We start from the raw sequence: 17,005 nt of genomic DNA on the forward strand, positions 1-17,005 counted from the left end.
GTACCAGGGAGTACTGAATCAATTTAATGGCAATTATGAAATATAAAATGCATATAAATTTCTGCATAATAGCAACTTTTCTATCTCGTCTTCCTCAATACACTGTGCAAACCTTGGTTGTTACCATGCATCATATTAATCTCCAAATGTGTGCCACACTTTAAAGATTTCCTTGGTCAGGAAGTCTTCTTCTGTGAGTCTCTTTCCTTCTTACATTTACTTACAACGCCATAAAAGTGAGTCAGATAGAACAAGGACACCAATCGGAAAATACTTGCTGTCAATATCTGAAAAAAGACCAATTTATACTGTATAGCAGATTAGTTTAGTGTAGATAAAATGTAGCATTTTAAAGTAAAAAATCAAGGGGTAATATTGGAGATTAATCACTGAAAAATGTACAGTATGACATGCATTTCATATTTATGATTATATGAAAAATGAAATTTTAGGCTGGCACCCATATATGAATATGTAAAGAGAGAATTAAGTATACACACCTGTGACAAGGCATCCATCACTGTGGTAACAGGTGACATCCCACAGGTCATACAAGCTAACATGAAGCCATCCATCCCCACCCAGCTCTGAAACCGGCCATTCTGAAGGAAACAATACAGGATATTATATTTAATATAAAATCACGTTTTGTTTTTAAATTGCATGATCTACATTAACAGGATACTAGTATCACAGTAAACATGATATAACTTGCATTAAACCTTAATATACGTAAAATATCAATATTAACCACAGTATTATAATAACCACAATATCACAATAACCACAATATCACAATGGCCACAGTATTACATGGACCACAGTATTACATGGACCATAGTATCACATTGACCACAGTATTACATGGACCATAGTATCACATTGACCACACATTAACCACAATATCACATTGACCACAGTATTACATGGACCACAGTATTACATGGACCACAGTATTACAATAACCACAATATCACATTGACCACAGTATTACATGGACCACAGTATTACATGGACCATAGTATCACATTGACCACAGTATCACATTGACCACAGTATTACATGGACCATAGTATCACATTGACCACAGTATCACATTGACCACAATATCACATTAACCACAGTATTACATTAACCATAGTATTACATGGACCACAGTATTACATGGACCATAGTATCACATTGACCATAGTATCACATTGACCACAATATCACATTAACCACAGTATTACATTAACCACAGTATTACATTAACCACAGTATTACATGGACCACAGTATCACATTGACCACAATATCACATTGACCACAGTATTACATGGACCACAGTATCATATTAACCACAGTATCACATTAACCACAGTATAACATGGACCACAGTATCACATTAACCACAGTATTACATTAACCACAGTATTACATGGACCACAGTATCACATTGACCACAATATCACATTGACCACAGTATTACATGGACCACAGTATCATATTAACCACAGTATCATATTAACCACAGTATCACATTAACCACAGTATTACATTAACCACAATATCACATTAACTACAGCATTACATGGATCATAGTATAATATGAACCACAATATCACATTAACCACAGTATAACATTAACCACAATATCACTTTAACTACAGTATTACATGGATCACAGTATCATATTAACCACAGTATGACATTAACCACAATATCACATTGACCACAGTATTACATGGACTACAGTATCACATTAACAACAGTATTACATAAACCACAGTATCACATTAACCTAAATATCACATTAACCATAGTATCATATTAACCACAGTATTATCTAATTACATAAACCACAGTATCACATTGATCACATTATGACAGTATCACATTAACCACAGTATTACATTGACCACAGTATTACATTGACCACAGTATCACATTGACCACAGTATTACATGGACCACAGTATTACATGGACCACAGTATTACATTAACCACAGTATCACATTAATCTCAGTATCACATGGACCACAGTATCACATGGACCACAGTATTACAGTATTACATGGACCACATTAACCACAGTATCACATTAACCACAGTATCACATTAACCACAATATCACATTAACCACAGTATCACATGGACCACAGTATTACATGAACCACAGTATTACATAAACCACAGTATTACATTGACCACAATATTACATTATCACAGTATTACATTGACCACAATATTACATTGACCACAGTATTGCATTAACCACAATATCACATTAACTACAGCATTACATGGATCACAGTATCATATTAACCACAGTATCACATTAACAACAGTATTACATGGACCACAGTATCACATTATCACAGTATTACATTGACCACAGTAAAATTCCCAATTCTGAAAAATATGGCACATGTTTAGATATGTAAACATTGCCAGTTAACCCGACATTTGTAATCTGTACAACATTTGCAATTTTAATACAGCTCTGAAGGATAAGTAAACTTATATTTTCTGTGATTTTTAGAGCTGTGAATACCATGGTAACAGTTTAAAAAATGCTCAAAAATTGCAAAATATTATGATATTTGACCCAAAATGACACAATTCTCTACACTATTGTTTTTCTAAAACCTATTTAAAATTAAATATCTCTATCCCAAAGACAGATTAATCTTGTTTTGACATATGTTGTAAATTAAGTTTTCCTGCTATCTTACCTTTTCGGTGGGCTTACATTATTCGCTGTAGGCAAAACTAAATTTCCTGTGTAAACACACTTTCGGAAAATCCGGAAATTTAAAATCCGGAACCAATTTATTAATTTTTGTTTTAACAAATGTGAAGCCTGTATGTACTAATTCATACTGAATATACCAATTATAGTGTTCATTTATTTTTTCATTTTTTATGCATATCATAATACAGGAGTTATTTGCTTAACAAAAAAATCGCCCATGGCCAGCCTGTCCTACTGTAGTGTGCTACCACAGTATATTACATTAACCACAATTCTGTATTACACTACCCAGGATATATCACATTAACTAAATAATTCACACATTGAACATTGTGTAATATTGATAAGGCAGTACTTTCTAGGTTAGATATTCCTTACCAAGCTATCTTCCACAATTGTTTTGGCAACCATATCTGGCTGGAATACTCCTGATGTCTCCGATATTAGCACCGTTTCTCTGGGCTGTGTATGGAGCAAAAAATAAATAATATCTTTGATTTAACTTAATACTTACATTTTGTGAGAAATTGTTTTTATGAATTGTAATCTTTGTTCATTATTGATTCCTTTGACAATGAAGATCCAACATTATCTACTGTTACAGTATTGGTTTTTTTAGGGTGATGATGTCTACTTAATAATAATCTCAACTTACACAACTGATTAGAGGAGAACGGCACATCCAAAAATAATTGTTATCACAGTCAATCTAATAAAGACATGAAACACCTTTCTGATAGCAATATATGTATAACATAAACTTGAGAATTTGGATAAAACTAAGATTATATACCTTTCCGTCCAGTTCAGCCTTGTAGCCAGGAGTTTCAGTGTCAGGAGGAAAGGATAGTGTCACATGGATGTTGTAGGGCTTTACCTTTCAATTATAATAGTTACTACAATTATATCTGATATATATACCACTTATATTTTGATAATTTCTATAATCTAACCAAGCAAAAAGTTTCCTTTTTCATGGTCATACAACTTAATCAATTTATTTGATGCAATGTGTAACAATCAAGAAGTTTCAATGGTTAAAATTTTCTTTCACAGTCTTAAAAATCAAGAATTACAGTAAGATCAATTAAGATGATTAGTAAACATCTAGCAAAAATGTACATGTCTGTTAATAATCCCATGCATGTAACAAATTGCTGTTAATTGAAAATGCATGTTACATGCATTTTCAATGTTACATGTTACATGATGTACATTGTACTAGGAAATACTAGTTCACTTTTTGCATTTAGACCACCCACTCTCCAAATAAAATCTTAAGTGTTAATGAATATTATAGCAACATTTGTAAGTTTCCAACAGTAAGGTACAAGCAAGAGTCTGTAGATATATAGATTTAAAAAAAAAAAAAAAACATGAAAAGGTAAAGATTTAGTTAAAGATGGAACTAAGTCTTTGATTAAGCGCCTGGGTTAATCACAGGAAAGATACATTACACAGACACTGTTTATGTAGTCTTATTATTTAGTCTGATATATTTTAACAGTGTGTTGACAGACAATTAAGGCCTGTGCCTGTAGATAAATAATATTTGTACTCAAGCATACCAGGAACACATTGAAAAACCATACGATATGTTACAACATCGAGTTTCCTTACTTCCATTTGCAGAGCCTGTGCCAGCCCTGTGAGGGCAAACTTGGCAGCAGAGTAGCCTGTGTAGCCAAACAGACCAATCTGACCCGCCTGTGAGGAAATAAAGATGATACGGCCACATCCAAGTGACTTCATGGATGCCATCACAGCTTTGGTAGCATAGACAGTCCCCAAATAATTCACATCCATCTGACTCTGTTAAGAAAATTATATTTTTATAAAGTTATCAAAACAATCTATTCTGGCATTGTGATAGAGCTTTTGGGTGAGGTGTACAAAAATGTGAGGTTATGAACTAATTACCAGGTACTAGGCCAAACCCTGGACTGAGTTTGAGTCAATTGATTTTCAAATGATGCAATGAATGCCAGATTTCATATAATTATTGATAAACAGCATGCTACACCAGTCTTTTCTAATAGACAAATGTCAGTGATATTTAAAGGAATACTGTAATGTTGTTCATTTTTCATCAGTTCAGTTTTTCGTTTCTGCTCTTTGCAAGGATAGAATAAGATTGTGACAAATAGATACACTTTATGATGAAAATTAAACCCATACTATAAACAGATACCCTGAAAATTAACTCCATAGAAACAGCTTATACTATTACTTATTACTCTGAAATTTAAAAACGTGGAAACAGATACTCTCAAAAAATTAAATATGTGGAAACAGATACTCTTAAAATTAAACTGTAGAAACAGATATCCTGAAAATAAACTCCATAGAAACAGCCTATAGATACTCTGAAAATTAAATACATGGAAACAGATACTCTTAAAAATATATCTGTAGAAACATATACCCTGAAAATTAAATCAGTAGAAACAGATAACCTGAAAATTAAATCTGTAGAAACAGATACCATGAAAATTATTAATCTCTGCAAAAAGACCCTTTTTAACATGTATTATGACGTAATAAGGTAACAAGCATCATGTCTGCAGTAACAACTTGTGTGATTTACGCACTTGAGGACCTGCTGGAAATCACCAACACACCTAGACAACACCTCTCAATCAAAACACAATAAAAAACAACAAAGGTCGATTCACCTTACATGTGTTGGTCAAGGCATGGGTTGTAGATGGCTACCAGCAAACAGCTAACAATATAGGAATGTGCTTTGTTTTTTAATTGATGACAATTAAAGATTTCCGCTGAATTCATTTTCACACTTTATAGCATGGTGCCACAAAAGGTTTCTGTAAACACCGATGTCGTAAATATGTTGGCAGACTAGTTAAATTCATGATAGATGATACCTGATTTCTCTTGGCAGTCTAAAAAATGTGACTGTCATGTGATGGTAACACGCTGCAATACTGCTACTGACCTTAATTAGAGCAAGGTTACACACGTTTTGATCAGAAGTTTGTTAATCGTGTATGAAGCAGCATGTAAGAAACACTGAAACAACTAATTTGAACCTTTACATTACCTGGTATGTATGCCTCATTTTGAAACTGATCTGATTTTGTAATTTCTGAGCTTATTTTTAAGATATCTTGCAGGGAAAAAAAAGGAAATTTAAAAACTTACCTTAAAATCATTTGGTTTCATGTCATCAAATGTTCCACTAATGGAAAATCCAGCACAATTAACCAACATCTGAACAGGTCCATTTGAGCCTTCTGCCTAAATGTAGAATGGATATTACAGACTGATAATATATATCATAAAATTTGAATACTGTGAGTGCTGTATTAAATTTTACCCTAGTACATATACTTCTCAAGAAATAGCAATATAACAAGAAATGTTGTTGATAAAATTAAAATTGAATAAAAAATTTGTTAAAAAAAAAAAAAAAAAATGTTGTACAGACTGATAGACCACAAACCATGGAAGCAGATTGATATTAATCTGATGATAGTGGGCAAATAAAACTAAAGTGGCAACATAGTAATTACAGTTTTAAATTAGTACATGCAACTGAAAAATATTGAACTTATTTTGAACTTACTTTAACCTACTACCCTATCTTAAAGCTCTGAAACATAGCTAGAACTGAGGATATATATATAACTACAAAGTTACAAGTTACAAGTTAACAAACCCCCCCACCCCCCTACAGATATCAATGTCGAAATCGAAAATCCCTAATTCACCTCACTAATTAAATATCTATATATATACTCTTCACTTCAGCATGGTTGTTATGGCAACAATGTCTTTAACAGTGATGTTTGGAATCCCCTAATACCCCTGTTCACCTTATTTGGTCAGAACCAGCTGGTAACTAAATTTCAAACAATCAAACCACTTAATGCTTCAGCTTGATTGTCATGGCAACATCCCCAAATACCTTTGTGTAACAAATTTGGGGGAATCTTCGGCCAATAATTAAATTTCGACCAATCAAAGCCACCATGTGCTTCAGCTTGGTTGTCTCCATTAACTCTGTATAACAAATTTGGTTGTCATCAGGCAATATCTAAATTTTGACCAGTCAGCAGCCAGCATTGCATTGCCATGGTAGTGGTTTCAGAAATATGTTATATCATGTTAAATCATAGGCTTTGTTTAGTTACACCATTTCAATGATTAGGGCTGAATAAAATTGGTCAAAGTCACACACAACTAATTATTTCACTATATGTTATTACCAATGACTCCATCCCCTCAATCGCTCATTTGAGTTCAAATGTTGTGAATTTATACCAAAATAAAGTTTGAAGATATCCCTACCAGAAAAATGATATTATTCGATAGGTTTAATAGCATATAAGAGCACTCCAGTACTTGGAAGACAGTAACCCTGATATTTACAGTGGACAGGGGAACCCCCACCTGGGAAATTCCTGTCTTTTTACACCTGGAATCCTATATCTTTCTATTTATACATGGAGTGTAATTTTGTTTTTAATCTCAAGACCCTACTCTTTATTCTTGTATATAGAAAGTATCCATTGCATGTGTTATTTACTCAAGAAATAGCTACAAACCCAAGAAACACATTTTCTTCGGGGACTTGGTTCAGGTGAAGCACAAGCTGATTGGCTGAATTAGTTGTGCGAGACCTCAAATGACTGAAGAGTTATGGCCCTTTATCAGATAACCTGTTGATAGTGATCATTATACCATGGCAACCAGAATTTTGAAGCAAAAAAGTCATATACACATCTACATTAAATCGGTTCAGGCCTACAACTATATAGGAGACAAACAGATTGTCTTTATGACCTACCTCACGAACAGCTATTTCCACAAGTTGAGCATCATTTGCAACATCAGCTACCACACAAACTACTGCCTGGAAAAGAAATCAATGAAGTGTGACATAGCATCACCAAGTCAAAATTAGATAAAAATATGTCTGTTATAGGAAAGAATCCCAAAAGGCTGGTATACTTTTGTGGTGATATTTAAAGATATTAATTTTTATCCATTCTTTTGATGAAAATATCCTTGAAAACAAAATGTGCTTGCCGTATATTTCCAGTATATACATGTACATACTGTATAAGAAAAATCCCATACACTCTGAATTCTCCCATAACTGAATTCTCCCATAACTTACGGACATTCCAAGCCATATCCATGAATTTGTACTTGATAAGCCTAATTTATTAAGTAGTTTGCTGTAAACAGGAATCGCTATTTTATCCGAGACCTGTCTATCTCCTTACATATAGGTCTCTGATTTCATGAAACAGGTACCAGTGTAACTACATATTTTGTTACTTTCAGTTGAAAAACTTCTTTCAGAAACAAATGAAATTTTTCAAAGGAAACAAAAACCTTTCTGTATATTTCATTGTTTGAAATGACGTAATGTTTATATTGAGATTATCAACATGTTTATATTGAGTTTATCAATACTTGTTGAGTTGCACTTACTTCTGAACAACCGGCTCGTCTACATCTTTCAATCTCTTCCTTGGCCTCTACAAGTTTTTGCTAATCAAAAATAAAAATGTCAAGTTATTTTTTTTCTTATGATTATAATATATTGACTAAATTGATTAAGGTTGAGTGTAGAAATATTCTAGATAATTAACTTCAATTTTTACCTGATTGCGTGCCATTATGGTGACTTTGGCACCACGACTGATCACCAATTTGGCTATCTCCTTCCCAATACCACTAGAACCACCAGTTATCTAGAAAAAAATCATTACAATTTCACTAAAGATAAATATAAAATGATCCTTATAATCTAAAATCTTATTCAGACATATACATTTTTGTATATAGATTGTAGTGTACTCCACTGTATATCAATTCATACTGTAACTACCCTGTAATAAGTCCAGGCCTACCACATCATAAACTTGACTCGAAGTAAGGATCAAGCACAGGGGCATGTACATGTCGAGTCTTAAATTAAAAAATAGCCAGAAATGCCTATATATTAAGACTTAATATATAGGTATTTTTGGCTATTTTTTTTTATTGAAGACTAGCTATATAGACATGCCCCGGTGGATCAAGTTATTTCATAACAATGAAATAAGCAAAATAAGCAAGAATCAGATGACAAGGCTTTGTATGCACTGAGAGTCATGACTACCTGTCAATTGACGGCGCCTGAGCTATATGAAGGTGCGCTTGTACATGCATATATATGCTACAGGTATTTCATACCTAGAAACCTTGTCATTGTCATCTCGGCTACTGTTTTGGATACTGTGGACATGGAAATGAATGTTGTTTTGTGATGTTTCTCGCCAATTTTCTCCAAAAAACTTGATAGGTTGACACAATATATACAAGTACAGGATAACACACATGAAGGTAAGAAAATAATTTATCTTTCATGAAACGAGAATACTGCAGCCCAGTGAACACCAACAAAATATGTGATAACTTTTAATGAAAAAGACATCACTATTGCCAACATTTCCCCATTTTGTAGCCTCTACAAATATCAGTGAATAACTATTTTTGTGTGAATACATTTTTCGCATGTTTTCTGAATAACCTGTTTTCACCTGATGGTGTCGGCCACTGCACTCGGCAATACCCTTTAAGGTTCATGACCACACTTCCAATAAATGTTACTTGCTTTTGAAGTAGTTTGTACAAACACCAGGGTGTTTTGCGAGATTAGCTATGGTTTTACCTCAGTGTGTTTCTTTTGAAAATGGAACACTCTTGTATTCACAAAGGCCTATGTACCAACTCTTCCTAATATCTATATCTATCTACATGTATATCTTGGTACCTTATAGTACCCGTTTCGGGTTTTAATACAACAGTTGGTTCGTTTACAAATTACGGCGAGAATAAGTAGAAAATTTAAAAAAAAATCTATCTCAAAACATGTAACAGATACAACATTATACTTTTCTATGGGTAACCATATGACATTTACAAACTAAGGTACTCCTATACTTGAATTCTAAAAATACATTTTAGATTCTAACTTTCAGTGTTGCAAACTCACCTACCCTATGTAACAACAGACCACTTCAGAGGGGGTAGGTACAAGTGTCAATGATTTTTTGGTATTTATAATCAATACTCACTATATTGACAGGTAAAATATTGCTAGCAGTACCTTTCAAACAAATGGATAAACAACCTTGACTTTTTCTTTTATAATGATGCATTGAAAGTTCCAGCAATGGCTCTGGATTTTTATGAAAGGAAATAAAAATTAAATTGTTCATTGGATTAACTAATATTGGGCAATGTATAGGTGAAATACACAGAGAGTATGTCCATAGATTGTAAAAGTGCAAGGTAACCTGGGTCCATTACGGGTACAGCATACATTCTTGATTCTTGATTATGTACTATGAAATTATTTCAGTGTACTTGTGAAAAAATCTACAAACAGTCATCAAGGCCTAAGGTAGAATTAATCATTAATATAAAATGTATATTAATTATATAAAAAAAATAAATGAAAAACATCAAAATTTTGAAATCAGGAAGATAAACCTTAATTTTACACTATAAAGAATTTTTTTTTTTAATTATTGATAAAAGAAATATCTTTTAAAAAGATAAACGGCATAGTTTTAATGCTGGTGGTTATAATGTAAAACTACTGGTGAAATAAGTTAACGAACTACATTGTTATTAATAAATGCGCAGTTTCAGCACGGATAACAAAATTATATCAGTTTGAATCATTTTTGGTGATAATAAGACTGCAAATGTGTCATTTGAATAGATGCATCCACTTATTCAGCTTGCATTCAATTTAAAAGGGACATCACGGTAAAAAAAGTTGCAATTTTTACTGAATGTACGCGTTTTGTTCCTTTCCAGTTATGTTTCTGTGCTGTCCCAATGTTCACAGTCAATCCCTTTGTCCAGCTTGACCACTCGACTTAGTTGGGAATCCCCCTCTAAATTTAGCGCGGACATTATTTTAAAATCATTACGTGACTGTTTTGAAATCGTGGCAGCACAAACACACGATAGTTTACAAGGCGATATCTATATTCCATCTGGGTTAGTTGGATAACGATATTATACAGTGGTTTAAATGTTAAATAACACGTTCTGTATATATTACGGCACACATATTTATGTGTAAATAAGTGTAAACATTGTTCATATAGTATAGTGACAGTACATGTAGCGATGTACTGGTACAGACTGTATAAATATTACTGAGTTTGTGGAACTATTACCGAGTTTGTGTTAATATTACCGAGTTTGTGTAAATATTACCGAGATTGTGGAAATCTTACCGAGTTTGTGTAAATATTACCGAGATTGTCATGACCTACTATCAAACAATCAAGCAGAATACGAGCGGCGTCCGTATTACTGCTGTTTTCATGTTTGAACTGTTACAGTCTATTGTACTGCTTCCCAAGTTTAATTCTAGGATTGTGTTTGACCCATTTTCCTATTATTCTCTTCATTGCAGAAGCTGTTATCGTTTTCAACCGCAGTCGATTCACATTGGAAGCCATTTTTGTTTCCATGTGTTTTAGTTTGTTGTGCGCATGCGTTTATCGTATATGTCACAAAATTTTTGCATATTCAGATTGTTGATCAGCGAATTGTGATAACCTTTTAATAATTGATAATTGATGTTTTTATGTACATACATCATCGAATTTGAATGGTTATTGTTCAGAAGGTTATTTTTTTAAAAGATATACCCAATAATATGATAAAAAATACAAAATAAATATTGGTTTACCGTGAGGTTCCTTTAACTTTGTTTCGTTTTTAACTGTATATCTGCATTTTGCATTGACCGCTACATTGACCAATCACATATTTCATCTTGACCAGTAACGCCACCTGTCCCGTCATATCCGGGGCCAAAACAAAATTAGACGGCTATGCCGAAAAAAACCTTTGATAGAGTTCTAAGTCTTCTTGTGCAATATATCATATAAGAACCGCAGCCGATTTTATTTTGAGTTAATATAAGATAAAATTTTATCAACATTTAATTATACCTGGTAAAGTCAGGATGACAGATATAAGAGTCAATTTACACAGGTCTCTATATGTAACAACTACAGGTATCTAACACAGATGTCCAATGGCACTGTCCGTTACCTGTATAGGGGATTTGTGGTCACACCCGACTGTACGTAGTGCACTACTAGTTTACATGTAGCTTAAATGTAGGAATTCAAGTCGTATCGGTACCAAGTTGTTTCGGTACTCGGTCGTTTCGGTACTAGCGGAAGTTGTTTCGGTACTTGCGGAAGTCGTTTCGGTACTTTGCGAAAGTCGTTTCGGTACTTACAAAAGTAGTTTCGGTACCTGAATATAAGTCTTATTTTTGACCAATAATGAACGTCTTAAGACCATGTTTTGACGATTGTTGTGCTATTTTTACCAAGTATCCTAACCGAACAAAGGGAGAAAACTCTAACAGTCAAACAGAATAAACGTCCCCGAGATAGACTACGTATGTATTATGAATGACTAAATAATATAAATTTATAACAGTGTTACTTGCAAGTGCTGGCGAGAATGGATAGTCAACAGTTCATTTTGAGTATAATGGTCTTATAAATGACAAAAAGAAAGAAAATTCAATGTTATGTTTTTATTTTCATATTCCTATTTAAAAAATAGGTAACAATAAATACAGAACAGTTAACAGTAAACCCTCATTCATCTTCTATACCTTACACTCATTCATCTTATATACGCTACACTCATTCATCTTCTATACGTTACACTTATTCATCTTCTATACGTTACACTCATTCAACGTATATATAACATGTAAAACTAATAAAACAAATTACTCTAAGTATATCGGGACATATAAATTACTAAGTATATCGGGACGTATATATAACATGTAAAACTAATAAAACAAATTACTAAGTATATCGGGACATATAAATTACTGAGTATATCGGGACGTATATATAACATGTAAAACCAATAAAACAAATTACTAAGTAAATCGGGACGTATATATAACATGTAAAACTAATAAAACAAGTTACTAAGTATATCGGGACATATAAATTACTAAGTATATTGGGACGTATAGAGCACACTGGGGTATTATCGACCACTGGGTATTATCGACCATTTGTCTCATTAAATCTTGATATAAGTCGTAAGAAGCTTTGTCTTGTCATTCAATCGCTTCTATCACTTAGAATACTCGTTTCGGAATAACTTGAGGTTTTCCTTAGCTTTCTGAGAGCCTTTAAATTCCTAATGGATAACATTGTTGAAACTGGCAAGCGCGGGTCTTTCAAAACAACATAACGTTATACGGGATAATTTAACTGGAAAGGGAAAATGAAAGTGTTTTTTTTAACATGCACACGCAGACAGTCTGCCAGTTTTTATTGTTTGAACTGTATATGAATGAGTATTTTTAATGTTTTTTATGAAAAATGGGATAGTCATGTCAGCTACAAGAAAAATGGGATGGTCGATAATACCCTGATGAAATTATAATCGCAGGGTATTATCGACCGTTGACTAAATAAAAAAATAAATGGGAGTTCCGCACGTATGATTTGACATTATACAGGCTTTATAAATATTTGACTCATTAGTAAACTATTTGTTCGATAGTGTCATGGTTAAAAAAGAGAAAATAAAGTGATAGTTCCACGAATTTGTTCTGAAATAGAATACGAGTTCGAATACACTCACCAGCACGTATTTCTTTTTTTTTCTGTTGTAATTGATCAATTAGAATTAAGATATGCAGCGCATTGTAACCAAAATAACCCGTATATTCAAAATCAAATTGGCAATTTGATGGATTTAAACTTCCAATAAAAGGATTTATTTATTAGATTATATCTTTTTTATATACACTTGTATTAATATTTATTTACCAGAACAGTCCCTAATGAATCAGATACAAGCTTTAATCCCACTGTAACATATTAACATATCAACAAAACAGTTGAAAATAATTAGCACCTGGTTACGTATCAGATTGATGATAAATATCAGTTTATGGTAGTAGATTCCGTACAGCAACGATGCAACTCTCATAAACCTGAATCGGGATGCTGATATTCAGGCATACTGCAGGTCCTTGTGCATCTTCTGTCTGTAAGGCCTATATACATGCATGTAGCTTGAAACAACTTACATTTTGTATTTGTTTCCATAGTTTGTTTTCGACACCCTATACCTTATACATTTCTGTAGTTACAACTATGATTTTAAAAGAAGATTCGTATATGACCGAGGAGTGTAATATAGCAAGTTTGGATGAAAATATTGTCGATAAAAAAAATTATACTATCAATTCTTTAAAAAGTTTTCTTACGGTCGATAATACCCGGAAGTGGTCGATAATACCCTGCGTATATTATTGAATAACACCGAAGGTTATCTCAAGGTCATAACACGTCTGTGCATCCAGTTGGTCAATTAATATGGCTCGTCAATGAGGCTATCGGATCATCGATGTTTGAGCAGTATGTGACAGTGCAACTCTCGGATGCAGTGAATTTACCCTTAAACGGTCGATAATACCCCAGTGTGCTCTATATAACATGTAAAATTAATAAAACAAATTACTAAGTATATCGGATTCGGTGCACATGTCAAGCGATGCCATGATGACATAATAATTGATAATTTTGAGAGTGATACTCTCATTTTTATGACAAGTTGGTAATTATTTCGAGCTACTCTGATTTACTCTGATCTACTCAGTTAAGAAAACAACCGTGATCACGTTTGAAGTGCGATGTGCGTGATTGTATAAACAAATCAGACGGTATGGTAAACGTTAAATAAACAACCAACAACCAGTTAATTATCATTATTTAGGGCAAATTTGTTGCAAATAAACTGGTTTAGGTTTGGGTTTATGGTTTAAACCTGGTTTTCAAAATGGTTTGTAAACTAAAACTGGTTTGCTCTTGAGAAACAAATGCAAAATTCTAGTTTTCAATATGGTGTCTTTGGGAGAAAAAGCTTCAGAGCAGTATTTGAAACGTTAATACCTCCTGAACGCACAAAAATCCCCCGAATCCCAAATTATGTTGAAGCCATACTTCCACAATTCAATGCAATGACAGGGACACGCATGCAGTTCTAGCAGACTTTCTTTCAAACACAAGGGAAAACTGTCATACCAATGGGAAAACAATTATTAATATTTATAATTTATATTTTATTTGTCCAGTCAAATGGCACTACAAGCCATAGCTGGCAAGTTTGGAGCACGTAGCGCACTTCAAGAGCACATTCTGCATGTGTTTTGACAACATTCGCCATCTTGTTTTCAGAAACGAAACCTTCCAAACCACAACCGGTGGTGGTTTGAATGGTTTAATAAACTAGTTTAGGTTTATCAGAAACAAATGAATGAACCGGTTTCAGTTTAAATGTGGTTTGAAACTGGTTTACTCAACAAATGGAAAGTTTACAGAACCGGTTCGAAACTAAAACTGGTTTTAGGAGAACAAATTCGCCCTTAATATCACAATGAAATACCGAAACAACTCTTAAAGTACCGAAACGACTCGTAAAGTACCGAAACAACTTTTTGAAAATGCCGAACCGACTTCCGAAAAGTACCGAAACAACTTTTTTTTAAAGTACCGAAACGACCAGGTACCGAAACGACTGTACCCCAAATGTAGTGCACTACTAGTTTAAACGTAGTGCACTAGGGTGTAATTTACTGTAAAGGTTAGCTTACACTCAACTGTAGCTCTGGACGACGGACGGACAATTTCTGGCAGATGTAGGCCTATATCAGAGATACAAGTCTCTGAGTGTTGGCAGGGTATGGATATCAATTCTACTACCTACCAGGACATGCGCTCCATCCAACTTCATTTTCCTTGGAATTCGGATATTCCAAATAAATGTCAAAATAAAAACTGAAATGACAACGAGTATGGTTATAGTACAAAAATCCATGTTTCAGTCTTTATAAAATACCGAATACCCGGTTAGACGATTTACAGGATCGGGCAGAAACGGGAAGAATCGGGCAGGATCGGGCAGAATCGGGCAGGATCGGAGTAGAATCGGACCGTTTATGCTTTGCTAATGCATTTATTTTGATTTTAAACGATCATATTTTAAACGTTATGGCTTAATTTTAACAAAAGTATACGAATTATTGAGTATTTTCCACCTAAACTGACTTCGCGCACTGGACCAAAAGACGATTTACAGGATCGGGCGGCTTACGGACACGGTCGGACCTTTTAGTTATTAGTGATATGTTTATATTGGTTTTAAACTGGCATATTTAAAACATTATTGCATAATTATAACAAAATTATGAATTATTGAATCTTTTTCACATCAACGTACTGCCCGCACCGGACCAAAAGACGATTTACAGGATCGTGCAGAATCGGGCTGCTCACACACAAGATCGGACCTTTTTATTAATCGTGATGTATTTAGTTTGATTTCAAACGAGCAAATTTGGAACATTATTGCCTTATTATAACAAAATTATATGAATTATTGATATTTTTCACATAAATGCAATGCGCGCACTGGACCAAAAGACGATTTACAGGATCGGGCAGAATCGGGCTGCTCACACACAAGATCAAACCTTATGCTTATATTTTTTTACTAACTAGTCAAACTGAAAAAAAATTATGAACTTATTCCAACAAAGTGATACCAAATACTGACACGTTTTCACATAATTGTACTTGGTCTCGCTGAACGATTTACAGGATCGGGCAGAATCCGACGGCTTACCGATGCATTGAAATTAAAAAATACTCCAAAATTACAACCCAGTCATCATTTACTTATTTTCTCAGTTCATGTTTACAATAATCTATCATCTTTTTTTCTAATGTTTCAGCACAAAACATATATGTTTTAACCTGAAAGCCATCTGCTACGATAATACATTGGTGTTGTTAGAACCGCATTGCCCAGGTCTCGGGATCGTGGACCCTGCTTTCGTGGAGACCCTTTTTTTTTTCTTCTTATTACTACTAATTTTTGAATTGATCAATAATTAATTGATAATTTTCACTGCAAATTTATACACATTTTTATCTTTAACTGAATATCTTTTTATAAAGTAAACTCAAAACATTCACTTATAATGTAAACTGGGCCAAATAGTTTCCACCATTCGCCGTGGAGAATAATAACAATGTCATTGTTTGTCTTGTTTCCTCTTACTTCCTGATATATTATCACTTGCCCTGCCCCTGAATTTTAGTCAAACCGTCCCGACCTATTCCTAGGCATCCCATGTTAAGGAAGTGGTGACGGTTATATTATA

General features: G+C 33.6%; 1 protein-coding gene across 2 annotated transcripts; it reads right to left on the bottom strand.

Annotated features, from left to right (window-relative positions):
- Positions 1-6: 6 nt before the first annotated feature.
- On the bottom strand, positions 7-15,686 carry LOC117337475 (3-ketodihydrosphingosine reductase-like). 2 transcript variants are annotated; one of them, XM_033898473.1, is made up of 10 exons: positions 15,547-15,686; positions 8,373-8,462; positions 8,200-8,259; positions 7,547-7,612; positions 5,899-5,994; positions 4,357-4,548; positions 3,530-3,613; positions 3,115-3,198; positions 501-602; positions 7-287 (listed from the first exon to the last, which is right to left on the bottom strand). In XM_033898473.1, the coding sequence occupies exons 1-10, from the start codon at positions 15,655-15,657 to the stop codon at positions 177-179; spliced, it is 996 nt and encodes a 331-aa protein (XP_033754364.1). In that variant the 5' UTR covers positions 15,658-15,686; the 3' UTR covers positions 7-176. The 2 variants fall into 2 exon arrangements, with proteins under 2 accessions (XP_033754364.1, XP_033754365.1); XM_033898474.1 differs by lacking the exon at positions 15,547-15,686 and adding an exon at positions 11,839-11,980.
- Between the last annotated feature and the right edge of the window lie 1,319 nt (positions 15,687-17,005).

Source organism: Pecten maximus, chromosome 11 (genome assembly GCF_902652985.1).
Source record: "Pecten maximus chromosome 11, xPecMax1.1, whole genome shotgun sequence".
Lineage (NCBI taxonomy): Eukaryota > Metazoa > Mollusca > Bivalvia > Pectinida > Pectinidae > Pecten > Pecten maximus.

Coding starts and splice junctions, on each gene's coding strand:
- LOC117337475 (XM_033898473.1), bottom strand. CDS start 15,657: ATGGATTTTTGTACTATAACCATACTCGTTGTCATTTCAGTTTTTATT. Junction 8,260..8,372: donor CCATAATGGCACGCAATCAG/GTAAAAATTGAA, acceptor ATTTTTGATTAG/CAAAAACTTGTAGAGGCCAA. Junction 3,199..3,529: donor AGGCTGAACTGGACGGAAAG/GTATATAATCTT, acceptor CTCCATACACAG/CCCAGAGAAACGGTGCTAAT.